At 33.0% G+C, this 16104-nt stretch overlaps 1 protein-coding gene across 1 annotated transcript; it reads right to left on the reverse strand.

Annotated features, from left to right (window-relative positions):
• Positions 1 to 395: 395 nt before the first annotated feature.
• On the reverse strand, positions 396 to 15644 carry LOC132745381 (prolyl 4-hydroxylase subunit alpha-1-like). Its single transcript, XM_060734289.1, has 13 exons — positions 15349 to 15644; positions 14871 to 15010; positions 13077 to 13217; positions 11885 to 12039; positions 11393 to 11444; positions 9915 to 10042; positions 9151 to 9336; positions 6176 to 6258; positions 4565 to 4673; positions 4120 to 4173; positions 2235 to 2285; positions 1148 to 1216; positions 396 to 896 (listed from the first exon to the last, which is right to left on the reverse strand). Exons 1-13 carry the CDS (start codon positions 15531 to 15533, stop codon positions 729 to 731), a joined length of 1521 nt encoding a protein of 506 aa, XP_060590272.1. The 5' UTR covers positions 15534 to 15644; the 3' UTR covers positions 396 to 728.
• Positions 15645 to 16104: the final 460 nt, after the last annotated feature.

Consider the following 16104-nt stretch of genomic DNA (forward strand, 5'->3'; position numbering starts at 1 on the left):
TGGTTTATATAGAAACAAAGTGGAGAAACACTCCTGCGCTATAAAGAAAAGAAAACTGCTAAAAAATGTCTCCCCAAATTGTCAAACCCCTGACTACAAGCACTCGATCTAGAGTTATTTAAAAGTTACACAAGAAATTTTACTCCTTAAATTGGTTTAATAAATATGATAATTCTGAAAATTTCCATGAAGAAGCAGAAATACAAAATAACAACTGAATTACAATGCGGAACCAACCGCACAGTTAGAGTTATAAAACAACGAAACGTGCCACTGTCATGACTGTAGCACGGTAGAGTTACATAAATAACACATGCCACACAGCAATTAAAGGAACTTCACTGAGGTCCAAAAGCATAAAAAAATAAATTTCGAAATTCTTACTTAGATTCCGTATAGATGAGCTGGGACAAATATTAAAACAGAAAGATAAGCAACAGAAAGTCAAAATAAAAAAAATGAAAAATCGTATTATTGTGCTTATCTTAGTAAAGCATTGCAACGCTTTTCAATTTTGTATCATTTTTCACAATTAGAATACATGTTCTGGAAAAAAGGAATAAGCAACTGATCTGATGAAATTTCACACACAAGTAGGTAGTCTAGACCTACATCAAATGGAACATTTATCTCGAAAAATTATTTCTAGTTCCATTATGTCAATAAGCCTCAGCGGAGTCCCTTTAAATTTTGTTATTTCTGCAAAAATGAAACTTAACGTCACTGGTTCATTCATATTCATTAAGAGTACAAGGTTGGACAAATTCTTGATGATGTCTTCTTATCCAGAGATTCGATATCCATTTGGTTCCCAGCAACACGGGGCAACCAGCGTGAAAAGTTTTCTCATTGCCTGTTCCATTTCTTTGAAGGTTATGCCAAAAGACAGCATCACCCTAGAATATATAATATAGCGTGTTTATGATAAATTTACGACATTTTATGCCAAGGATACTTATAAAACATGAAACTGGATAATTTAAGTATATTTCCATCTTTTCGTGACCTTGCTGTTACATTGTATTCCTTGTCATAAAAAAACTGTTTTATTTTTGTATTTAAATTGCAAATTTAATATTATCATGTATTACAAATGTACTAAAAACATTAACTTTTACATAACAAAAGCTAAGCTAATTTTCGATACCTTTTTAGGAGCAACTCGGACACCTATGCGCGGGAAAACTGTTGCGCCCCCTGCCACGACTTCGTTAAGCTAAAAGAAGAAATTCATGTGTATAGAAAGTTAACGGACGCGGAAATCAAATGATTGATTAAAAAATAGTTTTTTTACTTTCTGCATTTTACACTATTAACACGATATCGCTAAAAACACGATATCGCGTGTCTTGATACATTTTTTTGTGATAAAAGCTTTGCATAAAACACCGCATAAAATAGCTTAAAAATTTGATACTTTTTGTGTGTGTTTGTGTGATCAACAAACTAAAATAAAGTACTTATAGTGCTTACAAATGTAACCTTTAATATCATTTCTGATAGCCTTAAAGCCTTTGAAAGAATAAATATCTCCATGATTTTGATATCAACTTTGTTGAAAATGGTTGGAACGAGTGTCCCATCCATAAAACTCGTACGTAGCAATAAAATTGCAATACATTTTAAGTTGAGATTTCTTCACTGCTACTCTCCTTTACCGCACATTAACTTTAATTGTATCGATGTAAACACAAAATCTTAATATTTCATTAGCCACATTTGTGAAAATAAATAAATAGAATTATTCATTTTGAGTGAGAGAGTGGGGGCGGGTGCGTTCAAGTCTAACTAAAAAACACTTTTACACAATTATCCATTACGGAGAATATTTGAATTTAACCTTATTAATTCTATAAATTTGATTTTAAGGGGTATTATTTTACACTTACAGTTAAATACTGGTTAATAAAAATATGATTACAATAATTATTTTTTTTTTTAATTTTAAGCTTTAACATCACCTAAAATGTTGAAATTTACTTATTTATATTCATAAATAGGCTATATATTTCCAAAGTTTTTTTTTCTTACAACAGCTTAACAATAGATGCCCCCTGTCACTTGATATACAATTATCCAATAAACCATTTAGGTGTCAGTCACCTTCCCTGGCCAGCCTGGTCATATGGTCTAGTGCACTAGAAGTGCACACGGTGTGCACTTCTAGTTCAGCTCTAGTGCACTAGAAGTGCACAAGGGTGGGAAGTTTAATGTGAACTCAACTGTATACTCACATAAAATAAGAACGTGCCAATTCTGTCATTATGCATAGGGTCAGCATGTAACTGAAAACAGGGTTAAAATATTTATTTTCTTTGAGTATTAAAATCCATGTATCAAGTATTCATAATAACCAAATCCAGTCTTCATCTTATCATACGTGCTAAATCTGCAATAAGTAAAGTAATTGCTAGTGCATTTATACACATGTTATAAAGTAATTGGTAATAAAAATACATGTTATAAAGTAATTGGTAGTGCATATACAAATGTTTTAAAGTAATTGGTAGTTCATATACACATGTTTTAAAGTAATTGGATGTATATATACATGTTCGAAAGTAATTAGAAGTACATATACATGTTATGGAGTAATTGATAGTACATATGCATGTTACGGGGTAAGTGGTTATATCTATACATGCATGTTATAAAGTAATTGGTAATGCATATACACATTTTATAAAGTAATTGATAGTACATATACATGTTATGAAGTAATTGGTAGTACATATACATGTTATAAAGTTTTTGATAGTACATATAAATGTTATAAAGTAATTGGTAATGCATATACACATTTTATAAAGAAATTGATAGTACATATACATGCTATGAAGTAATTGGTAGTACATATACATGTTATAAAGTTATTGGTGGGACAAATTAATGTTATAAAGTAATTGGAAGTACATTACATGTTATGAAGTAAGTATAAATATACATATATGTTATGAAGTAACTGGTAGTACATCTACATGTTATAAAGTAATTGGAAGTACATATACATGTTATAAAGCAAACTCCTCACACTGATTACCTCCCTTGGCAGAATTGTAATCACTGCCTTCAAAGACGTCACATGATGATGAAAGTCACATGACGTAACGTCGAAATTCAAATGTAAATATCGACCGTTACAAAGAATCTAACATTATTTTTCTCTTTCTGTTTTATTTTTAACTTTTAGTGCCTACGTTCGATATAGTTTATCAAAAAATTATCGAAAGTATACAAAATAACGAAAAATAAATTCAAAAGCTAAAAAATATAAAATATCAAAATATCGTCTCGGTAGAAGATAATCTCATAATTTTTAAAATTATTTCTAAATATTCATATTTTTTATTTATTTATTCATAAACATTGTTAAATAAATGAGAGAAAACTTATCTGATAGATAAAAGCAGTAGATAAAACGATTTTTGAAAAAATATAGTATATCAGAAATTCTGATATATTGGGACCTTGGTGGCAGAGATCTACGCCGAAGAATTAAGGGGAGATCACTGTGTGGAGATTGGTTATAAAGTAATTGGTAGTGCATATACATGTTATGAAGTAATTGGTAGTACATATAAATGTTTTGAAGACATTAATATTGGTAGTACATATACATGTTTAGAAGAAATTGGTAGTACATACATGTATACATATTATAAAGTAATGGGTGGTTTATATACATGAAATAAAGTAATTGGTAGTAGATATACATGTTTTAATTCTATTTCAGAACATGGCATGGCAGCAATGTATCCAATCGTGTTCAGAATTGCGGTGCACTTTACCTTCCCTGTAATTCTGACATATTCGGTAATGAGATAAAAAGATATTTGAGCCGCGTCACGACAAAACCAACATAATATGTTTCCGACCAGCTTGGATCAAGACCAGCCTGCGCGCAGTCTGATCAGGATCCAAACTGTTCGCTTATAGTTTTTCTACTTGTTATAGAGTTGGTAAGCGAACCGTATGGATCCTGATCAGACTGCGCGGATGCGCAGGCTGGTCGCAAACCCACTATGTTGGTTTTGTCGTGACGCGGCTCATTTCCGGAAAAGATATTCCACACAGAAGAGAGATATAGACTTTTCTAAATTATAAGAATGGACAACTTACCAAAGACCAGTCGTAGTGTGGGCTGTAGTAACCTCCTATACCATAATTGGCAACCTGTAATTATATGGTTAGAATTGATCAAGGCCGAAGTTCTCATAATAGTAAAATACCCCCATGTAAGTCATTATGAAACAAATATGCCATATTTTTCTCAATTTTAAAACATATTGAAATGATCCACTTTTGATTTCAAATAAGGAGAAACAAAAATAACGGAGAATACCGTTAATTGTGCACGGTGGGTGGAGGGGAGGGGGGGAGTGGTATTTTTTCATTATTATTTGTATGAAGAAAAGGCGGGCCCAAGCAAAATTATGTATTATAAATGAAAGTAATATCACAGTTCAGCGTTCCGAATTTTTCATTAAAAGTCGTGTCTGTGAATGTTTGTTGAATGGCGATTTTAAGTTTGGTTTCATTTCGTTTACTTGTAAGTCTGGAATACCTGTAAAGCTTCGTTAGACTTGGAATAGAATCCCGTAATGGCCTGGACACGATTAAATAGTTTATTTCTTACTTTGATGTAAGTAGGGTCGGTATCCGTTATACCATATCTGAAATAGTAAAATATGAAACAATCATCAGTTTTATACAATGCTCATCCTTGAGTAAAATATTTGAGCCGCGTCTCGACAAAACCAACGTAGTGCGTTTGCGACCAGCATGGATCATCCGCGCAGTCTGATCAGGATCCATGCTGTTCGGTATCAGTTTCTCTACTTGTAATAGGGTTTGTAAGCGAACAGCATGGATCCTGATCAGACTATGCGGATGCGCAGACTGGTCTGGATCCATGCTAGTCGCAAACGCACTATGTTGGTTTTGTCGTGATGCGGCTCATTTTAATCACATACATTTATTGAAATCTATGAAATTCTTACAGAACATGTCTAATTTCATTAAAAGAATGAATAAACTACATGTATGTACGGGAAACTGCGTTCCCTATTACAGCCAAGTAAAGCCATTTGTTTTCCTTTAAAAATCGCCAGTTTTTTAATGACACTATACCGAAAGTGTGGAGGATTTTAAACATAACATATCTACTTTGTTTAAGTCAAAACATGTTTATTTTATATTTACAAAAAGACTATGTAGTAATCATCAATATGTTTGATATCAAATTTGAGCATACTAACAGTATTAGCTATAAAGTAGTAAATATTTTGACAGGTTAATACGAGCATATAATCATATAAACTGTCCAGAATCTTTTTAACGAATTTTGTAATATGTACAGCAAGCTACCTTTATTTGAGAAAAAAAGAAAGAAATTATTTTCATAAATTGAGAGCAGTCGTGTATATGAGTTATATAAACGTCTCTGTCTGACGAAAACTAAAAGGAAGTTTGCTGTATTATAAACTAGTTATAAATTTTCCTGACAGGTTATATGGCCGTTTTTAATACATGTACTGCAAACGTCGCTTTTCATTAGATAATCGTGACGTTTATATCATAAGTAAAAATCGACTTGCATACATATTTAGTATCATTCAGTGAATTATTGAACTCAAAACCTATAGGTCACCCTTTGGTTGATAATAACATTTATGGACATGAATGGCGACAATCATGTCCGGGGTACACACACACACGCTCGCACGCACGCACGCACATACACACATACATACATACATTTTTGAAATGTTATATGGCCCTATATAAACGGCTTTTTGGAACCGCTAGACGAGGATTATTTTGCAACGATCATATAGCCTTTCAGGAATATTTAGAATCTATAAGGAATTTGTAATAAAGCAAATTTCCTTTTTACAGAGAAAAACGTGAGATTTCTTAGAAAGTTGACAGCAGTCATGCATATGAAACTATATTAAATACGTCACGATTATCCAATGAAAAGTAACGTTACAAACGTGCAGTTTTGTATACACGGCTGCTGAATTCTCTACAGTATACCAGTATACAGTTTTAATATTTTGCATATTCATGTATTGAAATAGATATTTCTGAAAACTAATTGTATGAAATAAAAACAAAACAATGTTGTAGTAGATCATGCATAATATATAGAATTCAAGGACAATATGCTTACCCTTTGCTCACCCTTAAGTCGACTGCTGTTGATGATTTCATCTTGGAACTAGACACTTTTTTCAAAACTTTGGACACCTTTATCTGAGAGATAAAACTATAGTTTTTACAAGCCATTTTCAAAATAAAGTTCATGAACAGACGACGAACCTCGTCTATTTCCTGTAATAATATACATGTAACTGTGCTGTAAATTTCTAACATTTGAAATAGTCTCCTAATAAAAATCGGAAACTTTACTTTACATTGCACTGGATCTGGTCTGGAATATACTTCAATGAACCAGACAATATAAATAAAACAAGAGTTGTCAGAGGTGACAGCAACTCTTGACTAATTAAATCAATTATGAAGTATATATGCATATATATACAAAAACGCTAATTTAAATTTGCCGTAGCTTTCGGCCTTGCGGCCTTCTTCAGCAGCATTTATTTCACATACAAATATATCAAACAAAACAATGGAAGTGACGTAACGTCAATGAACGACGCCCGCCGTGGCGTTGGTTGCCGTCTGCCGCGTTATTCTTTTGTATTAACTCCATACGGTCTATAGGTTCTTAATTTATTTTTCCACAAATTTTCTATTGTTTTTCTGTATTGGTCATTCCCGTATAGCTTTTCCAGCCCCTTTATCGAAAAATCTTTAACTGTGTGGTCATTCGTGTAAAAATGCGCCGCTAACGGATCGTTGTATTTGGTTCGTATTCTGGATAAATTAAGAAGGTGTCTTTGGTACAACGTATCCCCTGTTTCTCCAACATAAATATAACGTTCGCAACGCTTACAATAAACTGCATACACAACATTCGTAGATTTGCACGTGATCTGATTTCAAACCTTATACGAGGCCCCGTTCACACCAATGAATGTGTCTGCTTCAATAACGTACGGACAAATCGCACGCTTTTTGGATCTGCAAGGAGCACAGGAATTCGGCTGTTGAAAAAATAATTTATTGTGTTTCTTATGAACGAGAATGTCTTGTAGGTTATTATCTCTTCTAAATGCCGCAATTGGTGGATTCGGGAATATTTCCTTCATTCTATCTGAGGTGTGTAATTCAGGTAGGTGTTTTCGTACTATTTGTCCTACATTCGGGAGCGCTCTGGAAAATGTCAGTACCAAGGGGATTCTTTCAGTGTTTTCTTTATCTTCATTATAATGTAATAGGTCATTTCTTTTTTTACTATCTACTTTATTTAATTCTGTTTCAATATGTCGATCTTCATAGCCTCGTTTCTGTAACTGAGTTTTAATATTTTCTCTATGTTGTTTGTAAGTCGATTCATTAGTACATATTCGCTTAGCACGGAGGGCAAGTCCATATGGTATTGATTTTTTTGTTGATTCCGGATGAGACGAATTTTTATGCAAGTACAGGTGTTTGTTTATCTGTGGGTTTAGTGTATAGGTCTGTTATTAAAATGCCATTCTGAATCTTCGTCATTACGTCGAGAAACTCAAGTTTTTCAGCTGAATATCTTAATTCTAATTTTATTCTTGGATGAAGGTTATTCCCAAGCTCATGGAATGCTTTTAACGACTCGATACCGTGAGTCCAAAGGCCCCAAACGTCATCAACATACCGGAAATACTCAAGCGGAAGTTTATCTGTTATCGTCATCAGCTGTGATTCCCATGATCCAAGATATGTAGATGCGTAATTCATCCCTAATCGTGAGCCAATCGCTGTTCCTCCTGTCTGCGTGAATTTTCTTCCATCAAATGAAACGCGGCAGACGGCAACCAACGCCACGGCGGGCGTCGTTCATTGACGTTACGTCACTTCCATTGTTTTGTTTGATATATTTGTATGTGAAATAAATGCTGCTGAAGAAGGCCGCAAGGCCGAAAGCTACGGCAAATTTAAATTAGCGTTTTTGCTTATATACGGCAAGTTAGAGATTTTACTTGTATATATATATATATATATATATATATATATATATATATATATATATATATATATAATATATATATATATATATATATATATATATATATATATATATATATATACATGTATATATATATGATATGCATGTGACCATGTCAATAAAAGTTAAACAGACATTTCTCTGCTCCAAGGAAAAGACAACAATTTGAAATTTGAAGTCAATCTCGTAAGTAATAAAAATGATAAAAGCAAAAAGTATATAAAGTTTTTAAAGTGAAAGATCAAACAGGAAATAACTCTTTAAATAAAGATGCTAGAGTTATGAGCCTTGCCATGCACGATGTGAGTAACGACACAGGCCACTCATCTTAAGTATAGTGAGGATGCCAATTATAATATAAATAGAACAATTTTCAAATAATTTTCAAGTTTCAAGATAATTCTGGAAAACCAAGAGCTACAGTTATTAAAATATGACAAAGGTGTTGATGACAAGCATATTTTTGAAGTCTGAATTAAATCCCTGAAGAAATGAAGGAGTAACAGCAAATTAGGAAATTCTTAGTTTAACGAGAAGATAATTTGAAAATATTGACGCAAGAGTTATGAAGCTTGTCATATTATCATTTAATGGGGGTTGATATGAAACTTAAATTCAAAGTTTAAATTAAATCCTTTCAAAAATAAAGAAGTTGCAGCAAAAAATAACAATTTCATAAAAGAAATTCCAAGTTCAAGGGGGGATAATTCTGGAAATATTCATGTAAGAATTATGAATCTTGTCACACATGTATGATGTGGGTGATAATAAGTAACATATATTTGAAGTTTGAAGTAGATAATTAAAGAAAGAAATTAGTTATAGTAAAAAAATATTATTTGTAAATGATGAACAAATGGCTCATTTATGCTAATTTAAGGCGCGTTGCGAGTGCTCTTTGTTCTAAAATCACAATGTCACACACAATTATGTTATGTGTATTAAATTATATGTAATATATATTTTTATATAAAATATGTAAAATTTCCAATGCATATTGCTTACATGATGTTAGAATTAGAATATCTATATACCTTAGGTTTAGCAATGGCCTTTAGGACCTTTATGTCTCCATCCAATATGACGTCATGATAAATTTTCATATGCGGATCATCTCTAACATCTTCTTGTCGTGCTGGTTGCAGGACCAGTAAAGGATGTCGGTTGTTGTCATAGAAACGACAATGAAGTTTAGACATGATCGTAGAATTGTACGACTCCTGTGGAAATTACTTGAATCATTTTTTATTGATCGTTTGGTAGTTACTTACTAATCAATCTGATTACAATTAGCTCCTAATAACGCTACGCATTAGGACATATCCACCCATAGGTAGTCACCTTCTCTTGATCTTTCAAACTACCAATCATTGTCGAGCTTTCATTATTTTGAAAGCGATGAGTTTTCCAAATTTAGCCCTTGGAAAACCAATTTTTACGATTTCAAGAACAAACATTGTCCATAGTGCCAACAGGTAAACTGGCAAAACAATCTTGCCCATTAAAAATTGACTCTATTATTTACATATACATTTGTACATTGTATGAGGTGGTCATCAGATCTAAATGGAAACTATAAGTTGATATGAACTTTATTTAGATTGCTTACTGATAAACTACAATACCTCAACACATATATAGTTTCCTACCTACTGTTATTGCAACTTTACGGTTTATCTTTTTAGAAGAGGTTTAAAATCTCAATACATGTATTTGTTGTTGTTTATTTAAATGATACCATGTTTAACTTTATTTTAGTTTTTAAAATAAAAATAAAAACACATTATCATCAACTTACCTTTGTCATTTCTCCACGACAAAGCGTGATGTAATTTTGCATATCATCACCCAAGACGTTATAATTTCTCCGATCTGGCATGTTTAAAATCTTGTCGCGCCATTCTATGGCCTCAATACTGTCTTTATCTATATGTTTAAGGAAGTCTTACGGCAATATTTTCCCCCGCCAAAAAAAATCTAACATCGTCCAATACCGTAATAAATCGGTCATTTCCGGGATATTTTTCACGATCTTATAGGTATTCAATAATTTTTAACGGTTTATTAGTACATAGCGATAAATGATGAGTGATTGTAAATAATCTGATGTCCAAGATTTTGAAGAAAAAAAAACATTCCGGAAATAAAGGATTTGCTACGATATTGGCGATGTTAGAATTTTTGGCGAAAGCATTACAGTCTAACCGCGACGTTGTTTTTCTCAACAGAGTGTGTATATTCTACAAAGGCTAGTTTACGAAGATTGTTGTTGTATGTCTTATGCATTTCTTATCAAGAATTAGGCGAAAAATAAATAAAAAATGTTTAATATTCTTTCCCATGCTTTACCATTGCTGCCACAATGATCAAGTTAAGACAATATCAAAACACTGACAATTTAATGGCACATTCAGGCTTGTTTCTGTGATTTTATTTATAGCTGCAGGTGATTCATTCCGTTGTAAATAAAGCAGTTATAAAGGGTAAAAGATGCATCTTTTGGAATATTTTTTTTTATAAAATTTATCACCAGTAGATGGTTCCATAATCACATGTCATTCTAAAAATAGTGATAACATAGAATGCCTCTGTACCTCTGTAAATAAATACACACGACTGATGTACAAATTATAATTATCCTATCATAAATTGAGCCGCGCCATGACAAAACCAACATAATGGGTTTGCGACCAGCATGGATCCAGACCAGCCTGCGCATCCGCGCAGTCTTATCAGGATCCATGCTGTTCGCTATCAGTTTCTCTACTTGTTATAGGGTCTGTAAGCGAACAACATGGATCCTGATCAGACTGAGCGGATGCGCAGGCTGGTCTGGATCCATGCTGGTCGCAAACCCATAATGTTGGTTTTGTCATGACACGGCTCAATTGGATTTTATCCTGATTTAGCAATGATTTCGTGTATTTCACGCAATTCGCATTTAAGGTACTTCTTCTACCATATTTATTTCATACAAGCATTTTGGAAGCATTATCATTCAAGATTCACACAATATCATTTTGTAGCAGATATTATTGCTTTATACACTTTACAATATTTACATACAAATACAACTTGTATTCCTCATTCATCTTCCATACATGTAATGCAGTTTCGCAATTCTCAGTTCGGGCATATTTAAACATATATTTATATAAATATCTTTAATTATTATATTAATATCTTTAATTCTGATTTTATCATGCCAATCCCATGTTTGAAATAACAACAACAACAACAACAACAACAAACAAACAAAAACAGCTAAAACCTTACCATTTTTCAGCCAAAGTGTTACAGACATTAAAGCATCAGTTCTCATCCCCATCTGTAAACGAGAATTTAGGATATGTCAGTTACTGTACATGTATACTGTATTTCTCTTGCACGATTACCATATTAAATTTTATGAAGTATCAGATTATTTTTGTAATAAGGGACTTTACTGTTATTAAAAATTGCGTTTTCTTAATACGACGCAGGTCAGTTATTTATGGCTTATATAACTTATTATTAAAAAAAATATTTATCATTATATTTGATTAAAACAAAACATAAAATGTGCAGATCTCCAATCTTGTTAATATTCGTAGTCTACATCCGATCTAAACAACAACAACAACAACAACAACAACAACATCATCAACAAAACAACATCAAAAACAACAACAAGTAAATATACAAAACAAAAAAAAACTCACACACAAAACCAACAGAAAACAACAACAAAAACAACAAACCTTAAAACATTTAAAATAATCAACTTACCCTAGATTCACATTTACATTTGATTGAATATATTTTGGCCTTTAAGGTCTTTGTTCTTGTAGAGTTCACTATCAGAGCTTGGTTCAACCATTCGATTGCACATTCATGTTTCTTTTCTTTATGCGCCTGCGCACCAATCAAAAGGCAATCTTCAGCTTCAACATATGATTTAAGTTTATAAGTTTTATTTTTGTCATAGACTTTGCAGACCAGACCGGAAATAAATGCATGCATCAAGATGAAATTTTTAAGTGTCTAAGGGATATATTCGGATTTTCTATGTCCTTTACTTTATTGATAATTTTTTTTTGCTTTATAAAATGCTTATAAAGATATTGATATTTTATTAAGAATACCAATCTGCCGAACGTCATGCTTTTTATGATATCAGAACTGTATCCAATATATGTTTTTTCATATACAGTAAAAACGCTCAATTAAGACCATCATCGGAACTGGATCAAAGTGGTCTTAATTGCGGGGTGGTCTTAATTGTGAATATTCTTATCAATGCTTACACATTTTTGACCATGGTCTATTTTAGTCATTTTGTATGAACATACAATATATACCTGCAAATACAACATAAAACTATGTTATAAATTACATCTGATGGGGAGAAAGAAATTTAATATCAAATTCTATTTTGTCTGATTTCAATATCAATTTCAATATTATTTATTATATGATGTACAAAATTCACCCATCAAATAAAAAAATTAGTTCTTCGCATAATCAATGTGCTTAAAGCAAGATAAGACCACTCTAAAATTTACTTTCTCTGCTTATTTCATACAATATCTCTGTGATATAAGATAATTTTGACACCTTGTGAAATTAGGTGTCATGCCTTAGAGCATCAAACTTATAATAACAACAAATTTAAGATCTAGGTTGGTGTTGACTTTTAATCAGTGGTCTCAATAGTGGGATCAAAAATAGCACAAAACAAAGAATTGGGACTGAATCTGGTTGTCTTAAAAGTGGATAAGCCATGTGGTCTTAATTCTGGATCATGTAACCATTGACATAAAGAACAGAAAATTCCGTACTTTTAAAAAATGGTCTCAATAGCGGGGTGGTCTTAATTCCGGGGTGGTCTTTAGTAGGGATTCTACTGAAATTGCCTTCACCTGGGACAGAAAGATCTTCCGTCACAGCTTTCACAGAGTAATCATTATGTTATATTTACCGGACAGTGACATGGACGTTTCACCGGCAATTATCCCTGCAGCCATTTCTGCTACTTTGAGTCCATAAGTATACTGTAACCTTATTAGAGCGCTCATGGTTCCCTCGAGGTCTTCTTTAGTTGGTAAATTGTCTACATTAACTGAAAATAAAGTGTACAGGCTTAAATCCATCGAACATGAACTCAATTTATTGCTCTTCCTCAACAAGTAATACGTTGACTTGGCCCGAGTTAAGACGGGCTTATTAGATTTTCTCTTCAATAATATACATGTAACGTTAAAGTAATAATCCTGTGCATTTTTTTTGTCTAGTTCCTGAAATTCTGGTATGTTTTTGACTTAAAAAGTGCTACTTTAGATAAAAGTTTGAATTTGATATCTGAATAGGAGATTTGTCACAATTGATGCAACCAAGAGATCTGATTTTATCAATCGCATCTTTTCGGCTCTTTCCATTAAACATTGGATAACGACTTTTATGAATAATAGCCGAGATATTCCAAAAGGATGTTCATTTTTATTTGTTTGGGTCGTCAGACCAAACAAATAATGGTAGCGAAATTTCAGACCCTTATGTGCTTATTTGAAAATACCGGAAGTAGAGCGGTTACTTCCCTTTATAAGTCCACTAACGCCGAAAAACGAAGGGGAGATCACTGCGTAATGATTGTCAAATGACAGGCGCATTTAAAAAAAAAGTTCCAGATTGGTAAAAGATTTCTTATATTGTGTTCTTTTTTACAGATAAACATGCTTATATTAAGCTCCATGATTATTTACATCAGTGCTAAACAACAGGTTTACGTGACATTAATAAGGGTTACAAACCTTAATTTAGAATAATGTGGTTTATCTTAAATCTTCCGGTTACACGCTCGGTTAAAAAGCGAGAGGTCTGGAGATCGAATCCCAGTTAACCCATTACTTCATGAGCATTTTGTGAAAAATGGCTGTTTTCATAGAAAAGTCTCCCGTTACAAGTTCAAATTGCTATAATACTATAAAACTGCTTCACCACTAATCAAACTTGGCACAAATGTTGACTGGACCATTGCCCTTGCAACAACATGCTCAGGCTTAAATTTTCTGTTACCATGGCAACGAGGGGACATCTCAAAATTGCCAAAAATCACTATTTTGCGTTGATTTTTTCCATCAAAATTGATTTCAAAGTGCTGCAACTTCTCAATGGATTGAGATAGAGTCAAATGCTGTTCAGCGTTGGTTACACGTTACCTTATGATCAATCTGGGGTCATTTATAGCCTCTCACAAGTCCAAAATATTCTTGGCGATGAGGGGGACTCCGCCCCCTTCAAACCCCCAAACAGAAGGGGGCACATCCCCCCTTCTGGCAACCCCCTGATGTATCTTTTGGTTGGGGGCCGCGCCGAAAAAGAGGTCACTTTTTTAACAACATTTCTCAAACAAAAACAAGTGTTGGGGGCCTAAATAAGGCATTTTTTTCACCATTTGAGACAACAAAAAGGGGGAGGGTGAAAAAGGCGTATAAAGGCGTGTATATAACGTCATGGGTTAAGGCAACTTTTTTTTAATTGTTTAAGCCAAATAAACATTGAATTGAATATCAGTGTTGCAATTAGCCTTAAAATAGCCAATTTACTACAGTTATAACACTGGAAACAACATTGGTGACACTATACAAAAACAAATGTGTTTATAATCTCACAACCTTCACCTTTCTGACATTCTGAGACGCAAACAAATTCAGCGCCTTCTGTGCTTTGATTCTCAACATGCCACAATTGTAGACAACAGTAAAGCAAGACTTACTCATGTGAGGCAGATTTTTCTCTAGTATGCGTAGAGAATACAGATCTCTGACCATTGAATATATATAGATTGGATGTCTAGCCATCCCGTCCGTCCATTTCTCACTTAACGATTTGTAAAATCCAATGTCAAACCTGAACCTAAAATTTTGTATTTGGCATTGTTATTATAAGTGAAGTATATAAAGAATATATTTAAAATATGTAATTTTAAGTAACCTTAAACGTTTGTAGATTCTGTATAGTTCGCATAATTGCCATTATAACAAGACGTACTAGTATCGTGTTAAAGTTCTTTATGGAGATCAAATAACTGCAAGAGGAATAAAGAATCATATTAGATTCATCGTTCAGTGGCACATTTTACGTTAGGCACAGCATAACAGAATAATTTTATTCTTCACCTCCGATGTCGCCCCCACCCCCTTTAAATAAAGCTATGGTTCTAAAGCTTAGATTGACTTCGACACTATATATACCTGTTTATTTTATCCCTTGTCTTTTTCAGCGGAATTTTTGTGACATTAACCCGACGAAGTACATAGCTCCCTTCCAGCATAGCTTGATGTAGATGCTCACTTGAACAAAATATATCCTCCTCCAGGCTTGTAAAAGTTGGCAAAATATTTATTATAAAGACAAGACATAAAATAAAACTACACATTTTTATTATTCCTCAGTTATGTCGCATGCTCTTTTTGCGCACAGACGAGTTTCTTTACGATTAATAATTTAGAAAAGAAAACAATACATGTAAATGCATTTAACTAGTGTGTAATATGAAAATATTTTATATCAATATTATTCATTTTATTTTGAGATGAGTTGATAATATCGACATTACAAATTAAACCCATGCTGTCGCAGAAACATCTGTTATATACATTTTTTTCACTTTGATGAGATGTAAGCTGTTTGACGTTGGGTAAAAACTAACTTAAATTTGCGTATATCCAGGTTCTTTCAAAGTCTAGATTCTTCTTTTTTCTAAAATTTCACTGCTATCTATTACAACATTATTTCATGTATATTTATTTAAGCTCGATTGCGAAACAACTTATATTAATCACTTTTGAGTCCGTTTCCTGGAACCAACCATGCAGTACTTGTGTCATATAAAGAAACATGGTCGTGACTGAGCCTCTGGGTAGAGAGGCAGACACCTTAATAACTGGGCCACCGCTCCCATGTATGTTTTATATAACCTCGCGCAGTAGTTACTTTTGATATAGTTT

The sequence above is a fragment of the Ruditapes philippinarum genome, unplaced genomic scaffold, assembly GCF_026571515.1.
Source record: "Ruditapes philippinarum isolate M1 unplaced genomic scaffold, ASM2657151v2 ctg1933_1_1_1_1, whole genome shotgun sequence".
In the NCBI taxonomy this organism is placed as follows: domain Eukaryota; kingdom Metazoa; phylum Mollusca; class Bivalvia; order Venerida; family Veneridae; genus Ruditapes; species Ruditapes philippinarum.